This window comes from Heterocephalus glaber, unplaced genomic scaffold (assembly GCF_053883595.1).
Source record: "Heterocephalus glaber isolate CG9 unplaced genomic scaffold, H.glaber_assembly_v1.0 deba00001553, whole genome shotgun sequence".
Taxonomy (NCBI): Eukaryota; Metazoa; Chordata; class Mammalia; order Rodentia; family Bathyergidae; genus Heterocephalus; species Heterocephalus glaber.
Window position 1 is genome coordinate 28,448,033 of NW_028258344.1, and position 18,687 is coordinate 28,466,719.

General features: G+C 34.2%; 1 protein-coding gene across 18 annotated transcripts in view; it reads left to right on the plus strand.

Annotated features, from left to right (window-relative positions):
* Window positions 1-18,687, plus strand: part of Ralyl (RALY RNA binding protein like) — a 733,271-nt gene that overhangs the window by 645,644 nt on the left and 68,940 nt on the right. For all 18 annotated transcript variants that reach the window (XM_013071205.3, XM_087190540.1, XM_087190535.1 and 15 more), the window contains 2 exons: window positions 5,566-5,613; window positions 14,335-14,495. In XM_013071205.3, the coding sequence (XP_012926659.1) occupies window positions 5,566-5,613; window positions 14,335-14,495 (209 nt within the window). The remainder of the gene's footprint in view (window positions 1-5,565; window positions 5,614-14,334; window positions 14,496-18,687) is intronic.

Sequence of the window (18,687 nt, forward strand, 5' to 3'; positions counted from 1 at the left end):
TACTGAGCTTATAAAAGTTAACAAATGTGTGGAGAAACGTGACAATAGGAAAAATCACAAACTCTGGATTCAGAGAAATCTGTTTAAATCTTAGCTCTACGAAAACAGATTTTTTTAAAAAGCACTCATCAGATAACTAGAGTGTGCTAAAAACTGTGGTCAGTAAGGTTTTTCTGTATAGTTTTCTGTTAAGCAAAAGGTCCAATGTCATATCTAGTACGTCACTAGCTGGTGTCCTTTCAAAGATACATGGTTTTCAGCTATATGTCCTGTACAACCTGATCTACTTATCTAGCTGTCTTCATCTCCTTCCTTGACCTCTAAATTCTGAAACCCACTCATCTGATCTGCTTTCTGTCTACATCTGCTCTTAAGGAAAATCTCACCTTTTTGATAGCTTTATTGCTATCAGTATGCTTACAGATCCTAGACTTACTTTCCCAGCAAGTTCCAATGAAGTAGTACCTAATTTCTCATGAAATGACTTCCTGACTATATCATAATACTATCATGTTCAATAGTGACTGAAAGTTTTACTTGAGTCTCTTCCCAATCTTCCCCAGCTCAACAAAGCATAATACAATCTCCACAGTTTCCCAAGCTGCCTTCAAAATATGCCTTGAATCAATGTATCCTCTATCTCTTCTGCATCATGGCTACCTAGGACATTTATTTATGGTCTGCATGAGGACAGTACTTGTTGAGTGCCTTCTTACATTATTGAATCTCTCAATATTTATCCTGACTTTGCCTTTATGCTAACTTTTCCCTGTCTGTCCCTTTTTCTGTTCAGCTCTTGGCAGAACCTGTCATGACCTTCAAGTCTCCATCTCCTCTAATAGTTCTCCCAAACTTCTGTCTTTATCTACTTTGTTTACTTCTTAGTATTATGTGTTTCAAATTATGTTTCTTAACTGATTTTTTTGTCTATACAACTTTCAAAGAAAAACTGCACCAGGAATATCAAAAAGTCAAGAAAGACTTGTTTCAAGAACATTGAGATTGGGGGCAGAGTTGAACCAACTCTACTGAAATAAAAGGAGTGAGCTTTTAAAAGCAGTGGAAATAGGAGAAGTAGGTCAGTGATATGTGAATGAGAATGATACATGGTGGTAGTTACCTATGTTGTGTTAGGCATTTAGCACCTCTAGGACACAATGTCTTATAAAATTGAAAGAACACGATGTATCTTATAGGTGATTGTTAAGATTAAATAAGGTTATGTTTATGAACGCAATAAGAATAGTTCAAAATAGACTATTTTATTTCCCTCTTCAGATATCACAGTTTATCTTAAAAACTATTCAATGTTCCTAAAATGATATACCATTTTTGATTATTTTTTCCTTTGTTTTGATTGTTGGAAACCTCATTTGAGTTAGGCAAACATGAATGCTATTATATATATACATTTGTCTTCTACAACATATTCTTAAAAATAATTAAAATAAGAAACAGTGATGATTACCCATAACAACTGTGAGTTAGAATGACTTAATTTTTTTTTTTTGCTTAAATTCTTTTATTGGTACATTTTTAGGTATACAATACATTTACACTTACCATTGGGTGCTTGTACCTGTACATGATGTATCTTGGTTCTTATTTTTTCCCCATTCCCTGTGCTTCCTTCCCCCGCTCTGCCCTTCCCTATTTACAAACACTTTGTTTTCTGGAAAACAAACAAGCTGTTTTTCCTTTTCTCATAATTTTTCCTTTTCCTTCTTTCCTTTCTCCTTCCCCTCCCATTTCCCCTACCCCTTTGGACCTTTCGTTTCCTATTTCAAATTATCAATTATTCGTTTTAATCATTTTAACCCTTATTTATACTTTCAGTTTCTCACACTAGAGAAACTATTCTATATTTTAACATGTGTGTCCTATTTATTTCACTTAAGAGTATGGCCTCAATATGCATCCATTTAGTTATAAATGTCTCTAGTTTCTTTTTCTTTATGGCTGAGTAGTACTCCATTTTATAAAAAAAAAAAAACCCACCACATCTTCCTTATCCAGTTTCTAGTTGATGGGCAATTGGGCTGTTTCCAAGCTTTTGCTATTACAAACTGCACTGCTATAAACATGGGTGCACATATATCATTGTGGTATGATTCTTTTAATTCTTTTGGGAAGATACCCAGCAGGGGAATAGCTGGGTCAAATGGGACCTCTAGTCCTAGTTCTTTGAGATATCTCCATACTGATTTCCACAGTGGTTGCACCAGTCTGCACTCCCACCATCGATGGAGAAGGATTCCTTTCTCTCCACATCCCCACCAGCGTTTGTTATTGGTTGACATCTTGATAGCAGCCATTCTTTCTGGGGTGAGGTAGAATCTCAGTGTTGTTTTCATCTGCATCTCTCGAATGACCAGTGATGTTGAACATTTTTTCATATATTTATTTGCTGCTTTTACTTCTTTGTCTGAGAAATGTCTGTTCACTTCAGATGCCTATTTTTGAACTGGGTCCTTGAATTTGGGGAGTCTGATTTTTTTCAGTTCTTTATAGATAGAATGACTTAACTTTAAACTGAAGCCTTCCCAGCAAAAATGTTTGGCAAGTATTACTATATGGGATGTGATCAAAAAATACAGGGTAGTGTGTGTTTAAATTTTTTTAAAAGTTTATCATAGCAAAAGACATATTGCCATTAATTCCCTCCAAAATATCTTTTCTGGTTTCAAACATACTTATTACATTGTTCTTGCCTCTTTCTGAAGCAGTTCTGGAAATTCTTCCCATGTGGATATCTTTAGTTTCTCTGTGTTGCCTTCTTTGATGTCCTGAATTGATTCAAAAAGTTTACCTTTCATGGTAATTTGGTCTTCCACAAGCTAGAAGTTTCACGGTGGCTGATCCAGTGAATAAGGTGAATGAGGATACACTGTAATGTTTTTACCAAGCCTCTCTTTCACTGAGATGTCACTCAGCAACAGTATTCACCACATTTGTTTTAATCACATCTCATAAAGACATGAAAGAAGACTTACAGAACTGCTTGAGAAAGTGGCAACAACAATGGGATAAGTGTGTTCCAAATAAGGGGAAGTATTTTGAAGGTGATAAATGGCAATGTGTCTTTCACTGTAATAATTTTTTTATTTATATATTAATTGGTACATTTTAGGTATACAATACGTTTACATTTATCACTGGGTGCCTATACCTGAACATGATGTATCTTAGTTCTTATTTTTTCCCCTATGCGCCCTTCACCCCCTCCACTCTTCCCTATTTACGTAGACTTTGTTTCCATTTTTTTTTCTTTCACATAATTTTTCCTTTCCTTTCTTCCCTTTCCCCTTCCCCTCCCGCCACCCCTCCACCTTTGGACCTTTTCCTATTTCAAATTTATATTTCAACATTCACTGCATTTTGATCATCCGTTATATACCTCGTTATCAGCAGAAATAAATGAATCTGAAAAAAAGCACCCCTTGGATCAAGAGAGTTATGAGGGGACATTTGTATCTTAGGGTTTGGTGGTAATCAACAGGTTTTCTTTAAACTCCCTTAGCTCAACATTATAATTATGTCTACACCAGCAATGTAGGTTAACCCCTAATTCATTACAACATTAACAATCTGTGACTGTCAGACCAAAGTGCATATATTTGTTATTATTTTTCAGGCAATGGTCTCATTGTCCTCCTTGGTTTGCATAGGCGGACATAACATTGCTCTGGCCAGATTATACTGTCTTCCATCCACTCACATGGAGCAGGTGCCCACTTTACATTTCAGTACTTGGATTTAAATATCATGCATTCCATTAGAGGGTGCTGGAGACAGAACTAACTTTCATAGATTAGGTATGCTACATAGGTCGCTTCCCTCTGTGTGTAATGGCTCTGAGGAAATATAAATTCATTTATCCTTCAAACCAAGAACAACAATCCCTCCTAATACAGATCTTTCAGTTTACGTAGCACAAGAATAGTTACAAATATAGGACTGGTAAATTGTTTCAGAAATATAAAATTTGTCCTCTCTCATGCAGTGCTTCTTCAGAAACTTAAACATAGAATTATTGTATGCCCCAGAAATTCCACTTTCGGTATACACACAAATAAAATGACTTAGATACTTTCACATCAATGTTCAGAGCATCCTTTACCACAATAGTCAAAAATACTAGTAATAGGCCCAATGTACTATATTGAGAAGCAAATAATCAAGAAAATGGTCTCTCAACTTTAAATCAGAATGAAATTCTAATATATGTTACAACCTGGATAAAGCTTGAAAATATCAGTCTTAATGCAAAAAGCCAGCCAAAAAAGAACAGATATTGCATGATATATGACTATGATTTATAGTAATGATTACATGACTTGTGAAGTATTTATCATAGATGAATTCTTAGAGACAAAGGAGAACAGAGCTACCGAACCTGGTGGGAAGTGGGATAGAGGAGTTATTATTTAATGCGTACAAAGATTCTGTTTCAGATAATGGAAGAATTCTTGAAATAGATAGTTCTAATAGTTATACAACACAAGAATGCGTTTAACATTACTGCAATCTATACTTTAAAACAGTTACAAACTTGATGATCTATGTATTTTACCACAATAAAAAAATGAATACATAAATATTAAACATATTTATCACTCCTAAGTACAGACACTCTGTTAGTGGTAAGATTTAGATTTTTTCCAGGTTGGGAAGGAAGGCAAGTGGGGTGAAAACAGCTCCAGATGAGGATTCAGAAGACATTTTCTCTAATCTCAGCTCTGTCCCTTACCAGTGACAAAAGTTTGAGAAAGCCACTGAAGTCTTTTCACATGTTTCTCACAGTTACATTATGCAATAATTGTTTTGGTGACTAAGGATAAAATGTGTGTAAAGTGCTTCATAAACTCGAATAATATGCAAGTGGATATAGGCAGTTTTTATTATATATTACTTCAGGGAGTTGAGTCATAATAATGTTACCATTCAAATACATTTATAGATTCCTGTTTAAATACCCTAAAATATTACGTTATTGATGATAAAATTCAGCTAAGTTTTTAAAGATTTTTCTTTATTTAAAATATTGAATTTACAAGTTTAGAATGGAAAAATAATGCTGAATTTTTGCATTTATGTTTACCATTCTTATAATAAACAAACAGAATGCTAAGCCTTTACAGTTATTTTAAATTTATTTTAATACTTTTTATTCATCATTTAGCCTCAGTGTACATCCTTTGTAAGAAAGGAAGAACTTTTTCCCTTAGAAAGAATGGCCGACTATGTCATCATATCTTGTCTAGGGGAAAAAAGGGCTTTGTTCATATTTAATCACAAGTATTAAAATGTATTTACTTTGCTACTTGCTCTCATCATCTATTCCAAAGCTCACGTACCATTATCAGTCTCCTCATTATCAACATGTAATAATAATTTTATGTGGTATTCTATCAAGCTGAGTATTATCTTATAAAGCCATTTTTGGATAATTACATTGAAAAGAAGTATATAAAAAGTAAATTTATTGCTATGACATCATAAATTAATAGAAAAATTAATGTAGTTGACACAAATACCAACTAATTTTTTCATTTCCCTTCTCAGTGGTTATGTCTTTGACTATGATTACTACAGAGATGATTTCTACAATCGGTATGTAGATTTTTCATCCTTATTTCTCTAAGATTTAAAATTTGACTACTTTCTGCACTTCACATACAGGTGCTCTTGTTTTGTTTTAAAAATAATATTTTTATAGTTAAAACATAACATAGACAGATTTTCCTGTTCTCATTATACTTACTGAAGTACAATTGATCTTGAAATTTTAGGACTTTAGATGTTCTTAAGTCTAAAATTTCTCTTCTAATATTTGGATAATATTCTAAAAATGTCTTATTTTCCATGTCTGTTATTGACTTAGAATTCTCAAGATTGAGAGTTCTGTTAACTCTGCAAATAACTCCTTCTCAAATTTATCCGCTTTCAAGACACATTGAAAATGTCTTATTGGTTAGATTGAGTAATATTTATAGGCCATATTGTGGGACCATAAAAACAACCATACAAGCTGAAATGATACAAAATGTTAATAATTGAAAAAAATAAGCTTTTCCCATGACCTTTAAAAATTTTGGCAGAACCTTTAAAATACTTTTAATCTCTGCCTATAAATACAGAAATACATGCAGTAAAGCTAATATTTTTATCACATTATAAGTTAAAACAATACAGATATTGAGAATTAATGTGTTTTATTTGTTTGTATAATAACTTATCAAAATTAGTTCGAACCATGAATGCCTGCTTTTCATTGTATAACAGGATATGGAACAAGTGTCCATTTTATGGTTTGGTAAATTGTCATACTCCTTTCTAAGGTTAAATCAAAATGAACATTTTATCCATGCTGTGAACTTGGTGCACGAGTTCCTTCAATGTATATTTCTTTGTCAGTATCACTTCCTCTTGATTTCTACATCCCTTTCAGTATATTATGTCCACTTTCTCCATGTATGTAAATAAGTTTACCTTTATTAATTTTCTTTAGCTCTGTATCTAGAGTCTCTCAAATGGAAGTGTCAACATGTCAATGTTCAAGGTTTTTTTTATCAAGTTTTTCTGATAATTCCATTTACTTTTAATTTGAAGTTCACTTGCAGCATTATCACTCTTCAGTTCCTTGCTGCACTTCATCTTTATTGATCAGTTCTCTCTCTTGATTATCCATTTTTGAAAAAAATGTTACATGAGTTTATGTTGGGATGATAAGGAAACATTACAAATGCCTCACTGCTGTCTGTTAACTGAACAATGGGTAAACAGCTACCCATCTTGAATAGGCTCTGAAAGAGTGATGCCCTTGCTCACCGATCATGAAACACATTTGTTATATACAAAGTCATTTGTGGATGAAAAAGCCAGTGGCAAGTGTGGACTTTATGAAATTACTCACAGCTTATATTTTATAATAATTCAAATTTGATTTTGGTTGTTCGAGAAGTGGGATAGTTTAAGTAAAGGCTGACAATTAAAGTGTATACATATCCAGGGTGTCCAACTAGAGGACCAAATATGGATAAGTAGATCATTAGGGGGGAAAAGGAGGTAAATATTTTTAAATTTTTCAATTAAAAGTACTATTAAAACAAAAAATTCCAAGGCATAGAAATGAAAATCTGAAGAAAAAAAAGTTTTCAGTAGATATTTTAAAAAGGGACGAAATCCTGTGGCCCCTTAAAAGGGTTTTCTTCTGTCTGCTGCAGCTGCCCTGTTCCTTGCTCAGTTCCACAAAAACATCAGGTTCCTTCCTTCCTCAATTCCTTTCTCTGCTCTGTTCCATCTCCTCAGACTTTCTTCCCCCACCTCTGTCACTTTTTCCTTCAGGTCTCAGATGAAGACTACTCCCGTGCTCAGTTAGGGTCCCTCTCTCAGCACTTTTCCCTCAGAGAACTTCTGATTTGTATGCTTTCTTTCTCCAGTGACAGTATTTATTTATATCCTTCTACCTTCCTCCATGTTGACCACAAGTGTAAACTTGCCAATCTTTATTGTCTTTGAGGACTATCAGTAAGCCTTGCTCACAGTGTATGTTAAATTTGTGTTATTAATTCATCCCCTTAAATTTAAAGACATGATCATTTTTCCCAGGATCACCCAGCCTAATTAGAGACTGAACTACTGTTGTAACCTGAGCATTCATTGTGATTCAATAACCCACTGTGTGCATATACAAAACCAAGAAGCAAAGTAGGTTCATGGTATAAAATAAAAGGACACAGTCTTGCCTGCATGGGAGTCAGACTAACAACCATATCTGTTATTAATATGTCCAAACTATTGAGTTATGCAATTTACTTCACTACTTAGTCCTATAGGCCAAAATTAACATTCAAGAATGATTTTCTCTGATCATTTTCTAATTTCTTGAAATATAAGACTTTATTTTAAATATCTCAATAGTTATAATAACTTGTTCTTAATGTGATTTGAACATCTGGCAACATTAAAATAATCCCATTTACTATTAAGAAAAAATAGCATGGAGATAGTCCTTGTACTTTTTGAAAATTTTAGTTTTTGGTAATTTTAGAGACATTTTTAACTATAGCTCTTCTTCTCAGGATGTAGAATGTTGTCCTAATTACTATGAATAATGTTTTTGATTGATATAGATCGTCTTGTAGTCTGTCAATATGACATTGTTTTAGTATCTTCTCTCAACTATTTTCTATCATGTGACTTCCTTACACATTTAAAGAATTTCTACCTGAAAAGAAGTTTTACTCTAGAAGGAAAGAGACTCAAGTTTTGATAACAAGTCCTTGAAACTTTAGGCAACTCAAGTTTTCAGTTTTCTTATCTTTAAAAGAGATACTAAGATGTGCATTTTACTGTTCATAAATGACATCTCAATAAAGTAAGGGGGGGGGAGAGAAAGAGAAGGAGAGGAGAGGCCTTACTTTCTAATGTGCAAGGATCTTAATCAAATAACTACAAAGACTGAAGATTTCAGATGACTACATTACGCATAAAAAGTCTGACTCTGAACAATTTTCAAAATCATTTGTTTGTCTAATATACAATCTGTTTGACTTCTAAATGTGCAATAGATCAGTATGGTTGTGTTGCTAACAGACTATCTGAACAGTCTGTGCTCTCACTAGTTTATTTTTCATTGTTTGCACTTGGCTAAGAAAGACATAAGCATCTGCCGCTAGTGGATATACTCAAGGGCTCCCTGTAAACATAGAATCCCATGAAAGGAAAGCCGAATGGAGAGGCTGGACAAGATAAATAGCCTACAGAGTCACAAAACAGCTTCCTCCACAGTAATTCTTCCTAAATTACACTTGAGTTATACCTATGTTTAAGTTTTTAAAAATCCTGTTTAATAGCAGTGCAAAGTTGGGAAAATTATATATTACAAAACCTGTTATCTCATCTGTTAGGTGAGTATAAAATTGATTTCTAACTCATAAAATTGTGCTGGGAATTAAATGTGGTAACATATGTGTAATGATCAGCATTATGCCTGATGTATTTTTAGTGCTTAATCGTTGTCAGTTACCAGTAACAATTAGCAGCAGCTATTAACAGTGTGATAAATATGCTTCTTATACCGGTATTCATATAGCAATGTCCATATGGCTGAGAAATAAGCGGATTGGCCAAAAGTCTTTCCCTACTTGTTCCCCAGGACACTTCTGGATTATCCTGTTCTTATTGTTTTCCCATAACCTACTCATCCCTGCTGCAGCTGAACATACGGCAGAGAGAGGACTCAGCTATTTCCATTAACCCCATGCTGCTCTGTTTATATCAGGAAAAGAGAAATCACATGAGTTATGTTTAGTAAGCATAATTGCATATAAAACCTACTGACTAGTTATTAAGAAACTGAAAAGGGCAAAAAGAAAACACCTTATTGTGGAGTTAGCTACTGAAAGAAGCAGTTAACACCTCAAGGGCTGGGGAAACAGTGGAGAAGGTTGGGGTTACCAAATTGTACTGCAAGGCCAGATGTGTGACCTGCTGTCCCAGTTAGTGGACACAGTAAGGCAGGAGGATATCTTGAGCTTGGGAGCTCCACAGCAGCCTGAAAAACATAGAGATTTGGTACTATAGAAAATACTATAGAAAGAGGGCTTTGCAGAGCTAAAATTTTCAATAAGAGGCAGTGCTCAGTTGATGCTGCTGTACCTGAGTGGAGATGGCACCCAGACCTCCAAGGAGGAGCACAGGCTGCTCTTGCAGATGTCTTGATGTCTACAAGTGTCACAAAATTACTTCAACTAGATTCTACTGTTGCTAGAAATGAGGTTGGATAATGCTGAGAAGAGCAGAAAGCTGAAACAAGTCCCTTTTCCTGCTCCACTCTTGCAATTTTCTTCTCAGGTGTTTTATTGGCTGAGCAGAGCAGGAAGCTGGCTCCCCACCCAGCAGAAATGTAGTCTGCAGAATTCCACCCCAGCTGTGGATAAGGATGAGCTGAGAAACAATAACCTAATAATTGACTTGCTACCACATAGTATTGTTATCCTACTTCTGCTAGCTTTGAGGATTTTGATGTAATTGAAGGTTTTCAACATTTCCATTGTTTTAACATAGAAAACCTCTCTACACCAAGTTCCATCGTATGATTTCTTGTGTCCATCCATAGTTTCAGGGATCATGAAGTATTACTAAAAGGTGTATTTCAGTGATTATTCTCAATGTTTATTTTTCTTTATTGTATAAAACACTGTCCAATAACTTATAGCTTTCAATGGTATTTTCTCTGAAAGATTGAAGTATGACTAAATAGAGAACATTGCATGTTACTAAAATGCATAAATACTTATATATGTGTCTAAGTCAAAGGATATATATAGACCTCAAATACATCGGATACTCCCAGAGAATATTTTCAGTTTTTGAAATGTTAGCAATTTAAATCCATCCTTTCTTTCAGTAGTACCAGAAAGAGCACTAAACATTTTATAATCTCCAGTGATAAGTAAACTGTTTTAACATAGAAAAGAAAATACCAGAGGTGTTTTATCATATAGAAAACCTATATACATTTTAAATGATTAATTGCACACTATTCAATCCTGCAAATGATTTGACCTTGTATTAGTTAACCAGGGAAAAACTAGTAATAGTTTTATTGCAATTGATGGAAAAATCTATAACTTCCAATTTTTTTCAGATCATTAACTATATAGAGCACAGTATATATTCATGACAGTAAAAAACATATCAGAAGAAACAATGTCTATTTCATTACACAAATTTAAATTATCATCTAGTAGAATGGTGTTCTTCTTAAAAGGCTGGAAAAAAAAACAGGCTGGAGATATATCTCAATAGTAGAGTGCACTAGGATTCAATCCCCAATATCAAAAAAAAAAAAAAAGTTGAAGTTGGAAATAACAGCCTTGTACAGTTCACAAAGTAAATTATTTGAAGTCAAAAGATATAAATTTCAACCCTATTTTTAATATAAACCAAAAGGAACTAGCCAGAATGTAGGAATATGTCTTTCAATAATGTGAAAAAATATGGATTCATACAGAAAGATTAGAGGATGATAATAGCTGTTTCAGGGTATAAGATTGAGTTGTTTTCATATATTTCTTCCAAAACACTTTTATTGTTAAAGTTTAGTAATAGCAAACTCTTTAATTTAAAAAGCACTCAAAATTGTACTGATTTTCTATGTTAATATGCCAGCAAATTGCCTTTTCCAAAAAACGTATTTTTGCTTTTTGAGACAGTCTCACTTTACGGTCAAAGCTGGCTTTAAACTCACTATGTAGCCCAGGCTGGCATTGACCTTTTTTTTTGGTACCTGGGATCGAACTCGGGTCCTTGCATTTGTGAGGCAGGCAGCAGAACCACTGAACTAAATCCCCGGCTTGAACTTTTGATTCTCCTGTCTCAGCCCCCAAATACTGGGATTACAGGAATGCACCAAGATATATACCAAAACATCCCTAATTTTGAGGATTCTGTATGAAATTTAATATCCTTATTCTTCTTAGCAATGTTGTCTTTTATCAAGTAAATTAATATTAAAATTAATATCAGTTTTTAGCTTTTAGTAAATAATAAAATTGTATATCTCAGACACTATTTAAATCAAACAAAAGTTGAAACAAGGAAGATACCTGCTAAAGTTAAGAAGATATGTTCTTATATGAAGTTCTCATAGTTTTCCTTAGTTTATTTTTGTGCATGTGTGAATTACATCCCATATTAAAATACTTAACGTTCTGATGCTGCCTACCCTCCTGTCAGAGAAGCAAACAAAACTGATAAAATATTAACTGATTCTTTAGTGAGAAAAGTCATCTCCTATTAAAGCAACTTGCCAAAATATTCAGAGGACAAGGGCTGCTGTCTGTAAGAATTTGCACCAAAGGGCACAACATATACTAAAATGTATGTCACTAAAATGTATGTCACCCAAGAAGTATTATCACAAATACAATGCACCCATGTGGATCTCTTTTCCAACCTAAGACCAAGTTAAACTATCTCAGGAGACTTTGGAATCTCATGGGGAATGCAATAGAAATATTGACAGAAATCCCTGGCTGGGGAATGCAGCGGAAATGACAAACATTTCAGTCTCTTATAATATGTTATGGAAGTGCATTCTAATTGAAATAACAATAAATACGGTGGCTTTATTTGGTCTGCATTTCCATTCTAGCATTCTATAAATATTTTTGATTGTGCTTTAGAGATTTTCTTCACTCAGTTTATAAATTAGTATATTTAATAACCTCTTAAGTTGGATATGCAAGGCATAGGGAAACAGTCTCCAGAGAGCTTACCTTTCATCTGAAGACACAACTTCTAGACTGAGAGAGATGAGTCAATTGTGGTATTTTCTTTTCCCTCAATAGTTTTGGGTATCATGGCTCAAGCAAAATGGCATCATATTTTGGTTCACTGACTTAAAGAGCTCTGTAAATTCAACTTATAAATAACTAATGTAGAGCTTGTTTTGTGATTGAAATGAGGGGCAGTTTTCCTTGACCCTTTTGATTTTCAAGTCCCTGGTGGTATGGAAGATATTCATAACCCTTTTCAGCCTCAGCCTGCCTGCACTCTTTGAAGTGAACTATAATGTGTTGACACCCGTGACCTGCTCTTTGCTAGCAGATCTTGGGCCCTAATGCACTTTGCTTATTCACAGAGGATGGCTCCTCTCTTGAACTCTGTCTCATTTCACCACTTTTCCTTGCCAGACTTCTCCCAGTTTTTCCCCTAGTAGGTTTCTGAATTATATTTGGTCACTTTAGCTCTCAAATGTAAAAGATATTTCTAGTATTAAAGAGTTCTCTTTTAAATTTGTTTTAAATATCTCCTGATAGTGTAATAGTTTTGAATGTTTTTGATTATTTGAAAACCCTTCTATCTTAACTTGTGTTATATCTCATGTTGTTTTCCAGAAAGAGATTATCACATTTTCAGATGTGCAAGCGAAATGTCCTTCTATGAAATAACCTCTTAGAGAATTTTAAAATTATTTTCTTTCTGCTCTAGTTTTTTCAGGGTTTTGTTGTTGTTGTTGTTGTTGTTTGTTTGTTTGGTACCAGGGATCAAACTCGGGTCCTTGCGCTTGCACAGCAGGCGGCAAAACCACTGAGGTAAATCCCTGGCCCCTTTTCAGTTTTGACTTTCATATTGAGTTACTTTTATTGACTGCTTTAAATCAATTACAAGACTTGAATTCATATATTGGCATCAATAAAATGTGTAACAATCATAATTCTAAGTCAATAATGCTATTTTCTTTATAGTGGATAACGCAATTACACATCTTGTTCACTGTCATATAATTTTTTAAATAAATGAGTAAATGTAAAGCAGGATTCTTTTTCTCTGATCTGATGCTTCTCAAATATGCTGTCAGGTAAAAATCTGTTGTATATGAGTTTGTAGTGCAAATAATATAAAACTTTTAAATTTATAAATGACCTATTTCTATAAATGAGTCAACTGTCTTGCAGTTTCATTCTTTTCATTAACAGAAATGCATTGCTTTAATGAATATCATTTTTTTGCTTTTTAGCAAAAGTAAATTTATTGATATTCCTTTTGGTAAGAAACATTTGCAAAACTAACACTACAATTACCTCTATTCTTAATTTGAACAGCTGGCAAATGGTCAGAAAAATTAAATACACCCTGATATTTCCTATCAGAGCTATAGTCAACAAAAACGTGTTCTCCTGCTAGAGCAATTTCATTCAAATCTAGTGTGCTTTTTTCTACAGTCAGAGGAGGCTTTGATTACTTTAAATGTTCTTAGAGGTAGGGCATCATATTGATTTGTCTCTCACAGTTATTTTCTTCAAACTGATTTTACTTCCTTTGTGTTTGGTTGGATTTTTGTTTATTTTCTTCCCTCTGAGATCTCCTTTCTGATCAGAGAATCATTTTCTTTATTGTGCTTCTGGTTCTGGATGATCTCTTTTCAAAGCTAGTGTGCTAATAAGTGTCTACTATGTAAGGGAAAAGTTCTGTTCCTAAGAAGAGTAAATCTGTTTATCCAAGCAGAGAAATATATTTGGGGACAAAGGTCAGCATAATTTCAATAAATTGCACGGTGCTCTTGGAGCCAAGCTCCTTGCCCTTTCCTACCTTACAAATCAGTTCATAGAGAGAGTCATACTCTAGCGTGTAAAAAGCATAGGCTACATTTGCATCCTATTTCTTTGGTGACAATAAATCTGCCAAAATAAACACTTTCTATCAAACAACAGCAAAAACATGTTTATTGTAAATTTTTAGTAGGCCATCCTCTTAATCATTTCACACATTTGACAAGAATATCTAGGCATCAAACCAACTCATCTTTTGTGTTTCGTGAAGGTTGTTTGATTACCATGGGCGCGTGCCTCCACCTCCTCGCGCTGTCATCCCACTGAAGCGTCCCCGGATGGCGGTCACGACGACTCGCAGGGGGAAAGGAGTCTTTTCCATGAAAGGGGGATCCAGATCTGCCAGTGGATCATCTTCTTCAGGCTCTAAATGTAAGCAATGTTCTTTCTTTCCCTTTAAAGGAAAGTAGCAATAACCGTGATTGAGTGAATGCTTACTATGATAAATTAACCAGGTAATTATTAGAGAAACATAAAACGGGTACAAAATTATCTCTGTTTCCTACCACACTGCAGTGTAGTAGATTGCAAACACACAAACGTGACTGACAAAATCCCAGAACCGATTTGAAAAGTATTTTTACAGAAAATAATGTGCTCTCAACCTACTTAGCTTGTGATATATTAGTCTTAAAATAGAGCATGTTGCTTTCAATAACAAAATAATTTTACTTGAAAAAGAGTGCATACACTGTCTTTTCAGAGAAACATTATGCAAAATTAGTTTGTTTTGAGCTTTGGGATAATAAAGATAGGCAAACTAGATGAGAACTGATTTGGAAAAACTCTTACTTTGTTGTTAGACTATTATCCTTAAAAAATGTTAACAAAATTTCCTGAATTCCTTGAGAGGCTGTATTCTATCAGAGCAGAAATAGACAATAAGCCAATGTATTATCAATAGGTAAAAGAAAAACATGTAAAGGAAGTCATAGTTCTGTACTTCTGTCATGGGTAACATCTAACCCAAAACCTAGAAGAATCAAGGGAGCAGGAGAGTGATTCTGAAGCTACAGGAACAGAGTGTTCTGAGCAGCAGGAATGGTCAGTGCAGATACCTTAAGTCAAAGATCAACAGAAAATCCAGTGGAACTGCAGCTGAGAAAGGAAGGGGAAGTGTGGCAAGAGAGGAGAGGGTGAGGTGCAGTGTGGCTTGGTAGGCAGTGTGGGAACTTTAGATTTATTCTACACTCCAACCCTTTAAAACAAGTACAGCAAATGCTTTCACTACTTTTCTATTCATGAGCAAGGACCGAAGGTCATGGAGCTAATAAATGGTAGAGTCCTAGCTAGAAAACAGGCTTCTTAACTCACATACCCAGGAGCTATCTGCTATCAGTGAGCTTTTTTCCTCTCAACACTGTCAAATAATCATTATCAAAATATTTCGTTTTTACACGAGATTGGACAAAATACATTTTAGGAGGCAGAAAGGTACTGATGCTTCTAGACACTAAAGTTTTGTGTGCTGAGAATTTGATTTAGCTAATATAACCTCAACAGCAAACTAAATATTCATTTCTCTATGTACTTATTTATCTAATCTACTCTGGAGATAGATAAATATGAATTCCTTTTTCAGTCTCAGTCATAAGAGAAAATTAGTTTCTGCTGCAATCGCTAAACATTCTAATATACTTTCAGATTATTAAGAGCAGAGAAAGTTCTTGAACTTGATTCTTACTGTGGAAAATTGAACACTGAATTGCCTGCTGGGTTTATAGAAAACATTTTTACTATTAGTAATATTAACTTAATTTCAAATAGAATTACCTGAAGCATTGTGAATTCCTTGCCTTGTGATCCATTTTAAAAGTGTTTATCAATGGAAGCATTATTGATATTTTGGCCAGGTTAGTTCTACATTGCATAAGAGAGTCCTTAGCTTTGCAGAGCATTTAATTTCCCTGACCTCTAACTACCTGGAACACTTCTCAGTGTTTGTAACTATAGATCTGCTAATATATTTGTAAATGTTCCCTAAGGACATGGTACCACCTGAGGTTAGAGCCACTGACTTAGAAAAACACTGGGTTTACCTTATGGCCATTCCTGGCAGATGTAACCATATGGCACTCAAGCATTCAGTCACCGTGAGAACAGTAGGTGCCAGTAGGGTTATTTTGAAATAGGTATCTCAATATTCAAATGGTTAAGTCAGTTTTGGTTCTTTTATTTTTTGATTTCTAGTCATATCATTAAAAGAAATTGAGAACTTTGAAAATCCCCTTTTAGGATCTTATTAAGAATTTCTTTTGGTTCTGTAATAATCAGAATTTCTAAATGGACATACAAGCAGAATATATTTTCTGCTTTTAGTGCAGAACTGTGTGTAGCATTAGTGTGTTGACTGTATTATCCTAATCCTCTTTAGGCTTGCTTTTCTGGTGGCAGATTTATATGTCAGATTCTGAAATTGAAATCTTGCATCGTGATAGTGAGTTTATGGAGTTGTTTTTTCCTGAAATAATGTTTTATACCCGGCCACTTCTTGGTTGTTTTTATACTATTGCTTATAATAATAAAATAGAAGAAAAATGATAGCTAATGCCCTGCAGTGTTTATGACAGCTATTGTTTCAAGTACTTTACATATTAACTCATTTATTCCTCATATTTTTCAATGGCCTCTCTATGACTTCTTGGAGAATTGTAACTTTTCGGTCATATAGTACCCTATTTACTATTTTTGACCTTGAATTTTACTTTGTCTGATAGTTTGATCCTTCCCATATGGCTCTGTTTTGGTATATGTTTCCTCTATACAACCATTTGTTTTCAACCTTTCTTTCTGTATTACTTTCCAGTGATGCTATAAAATCTATCCTCAGATGAGTAGCTTAAAACAACAGGAACTTAGAGGCTGGCAATGATTAGCATTTCTTAGCCTGAGGAGGAATTCTCCAACCTCTGCTCCATGGTCACATAATGCTCTCTTTCTTTTTTGTGTCTATGTCTTTTCTCCTTGCAAGGACACTAGTTATGTCAAATTAGGGCTCGCTGTAATAACCCGATTTTGAATATGTCTGCAAAGATCTATTTCCCAATAAAGTCACATTCACAATTACTAGGAATTAGGACTAATTTGGAGGGAATATATTTCAAGTCATTACATTTTGTCACTTTATTTCTGCATATTTACAGAAAATAACATATTCCTTAGTTTGGTTGGGGAAACAATTTGAAAGATTTAATTTTATATAGAAATTTAAATTTTTTACATGTATTTGATTAACTAATATTTTCAACTATATTCCTTGCACTTTTATCACATGTATGTCATTGATTCTGGTTAAGACAATTTTATTAGCATTTTCTAATATTGGTTGTACCTCTGTGGCATCTACCTGTTCTACTTGTTTGTTGCCCCTCTCACCTATGAAAAAAATTGATGGTGCTGTGTTTATTCTTGCATTTTTGTAGAACCCCTCAACTTCTGTGTGCATCAAGCTGTTTTTGTCTCACTGGCAGTGAAGGACTAAAACCCAATAGGATGCTTTTCCTGACAGTTATCTTGGGCATCTCTTTGACATGTGAGAAGGCCTGTTTTGTCTCAGGTGTAAACTGAGATGTACTGTCCACTCAACCATTGGTCAGCCTTCAATAAACCCATCTAGAGTCAATGGAACCCTCAGACTCTCTAAGGATTACCTATTGCAAGGTACTGGTTATTGTCCTTCTGCTCACTCTAGGGAAATTTACTGATTCCCTCTCCCTCAAACAACCTAGGGTCCAGCAGCATGCTTCCCTGGTTTCAAGAATATTCTTTTTCCAAGTACTTGTAGCCTCAGACCCTCTCCGAGCACCCTGTATACAAATACTGTAATTCCGTGTTTACACCTTTAATCAAAGAACACAGGATCATAGCCATAGGTTGATAATTTTACAGTTGTGTCAATAAGAATTTATTTTATTTCACTGTAGAATTTTTCCCCATTAAGTTTATTGGTACATTTTAGGTATAAAATACATTTACATACATCATTGGGATCTTCTACCATTACATGAATATCTTCCTTCTTATTTTTTTTCCCTTTCCCCTGCCCTCCCTTCACCCCCTCCACCCTTCCCTATTTGCAAAGATTTTGTTTCCATTTTTTTCCTTTTCTCATATTTTTTCCCTTCTTTCCTTTTCCCTACCTCTCCCACTTCCCCTGCTCCTTTAGACCTTTACTTCCTATTACACAATATCAATTATACATTTTTAAAATTACAATATCAAGACCTAGGAGACATTACCACAGATTTTACAGAATTTAAAAGGATATAGAAAGCATATTTCAAAAATCTGTTTTGAAATAAATTTGACAACTTCTAAGTAGTAACTTAGAAGACAAATTAATGAAACTAACTCTGGAGGAAATATAAAATTTGAATAGCACCAATTAAAGAAAGCATATTCCTAGTTTGAAAACCTACCTATATGACAACAACAGGCTCATATACATTTTAACTGATAAATTATATCAAACATTTAAAGCAGAAAAGAAAAAGAATACTTCTCCCCTCATTTTAGGAAATCAACATTGTGCTAATCCTAAAACTGGAGAAAGAAAATAGAAGAA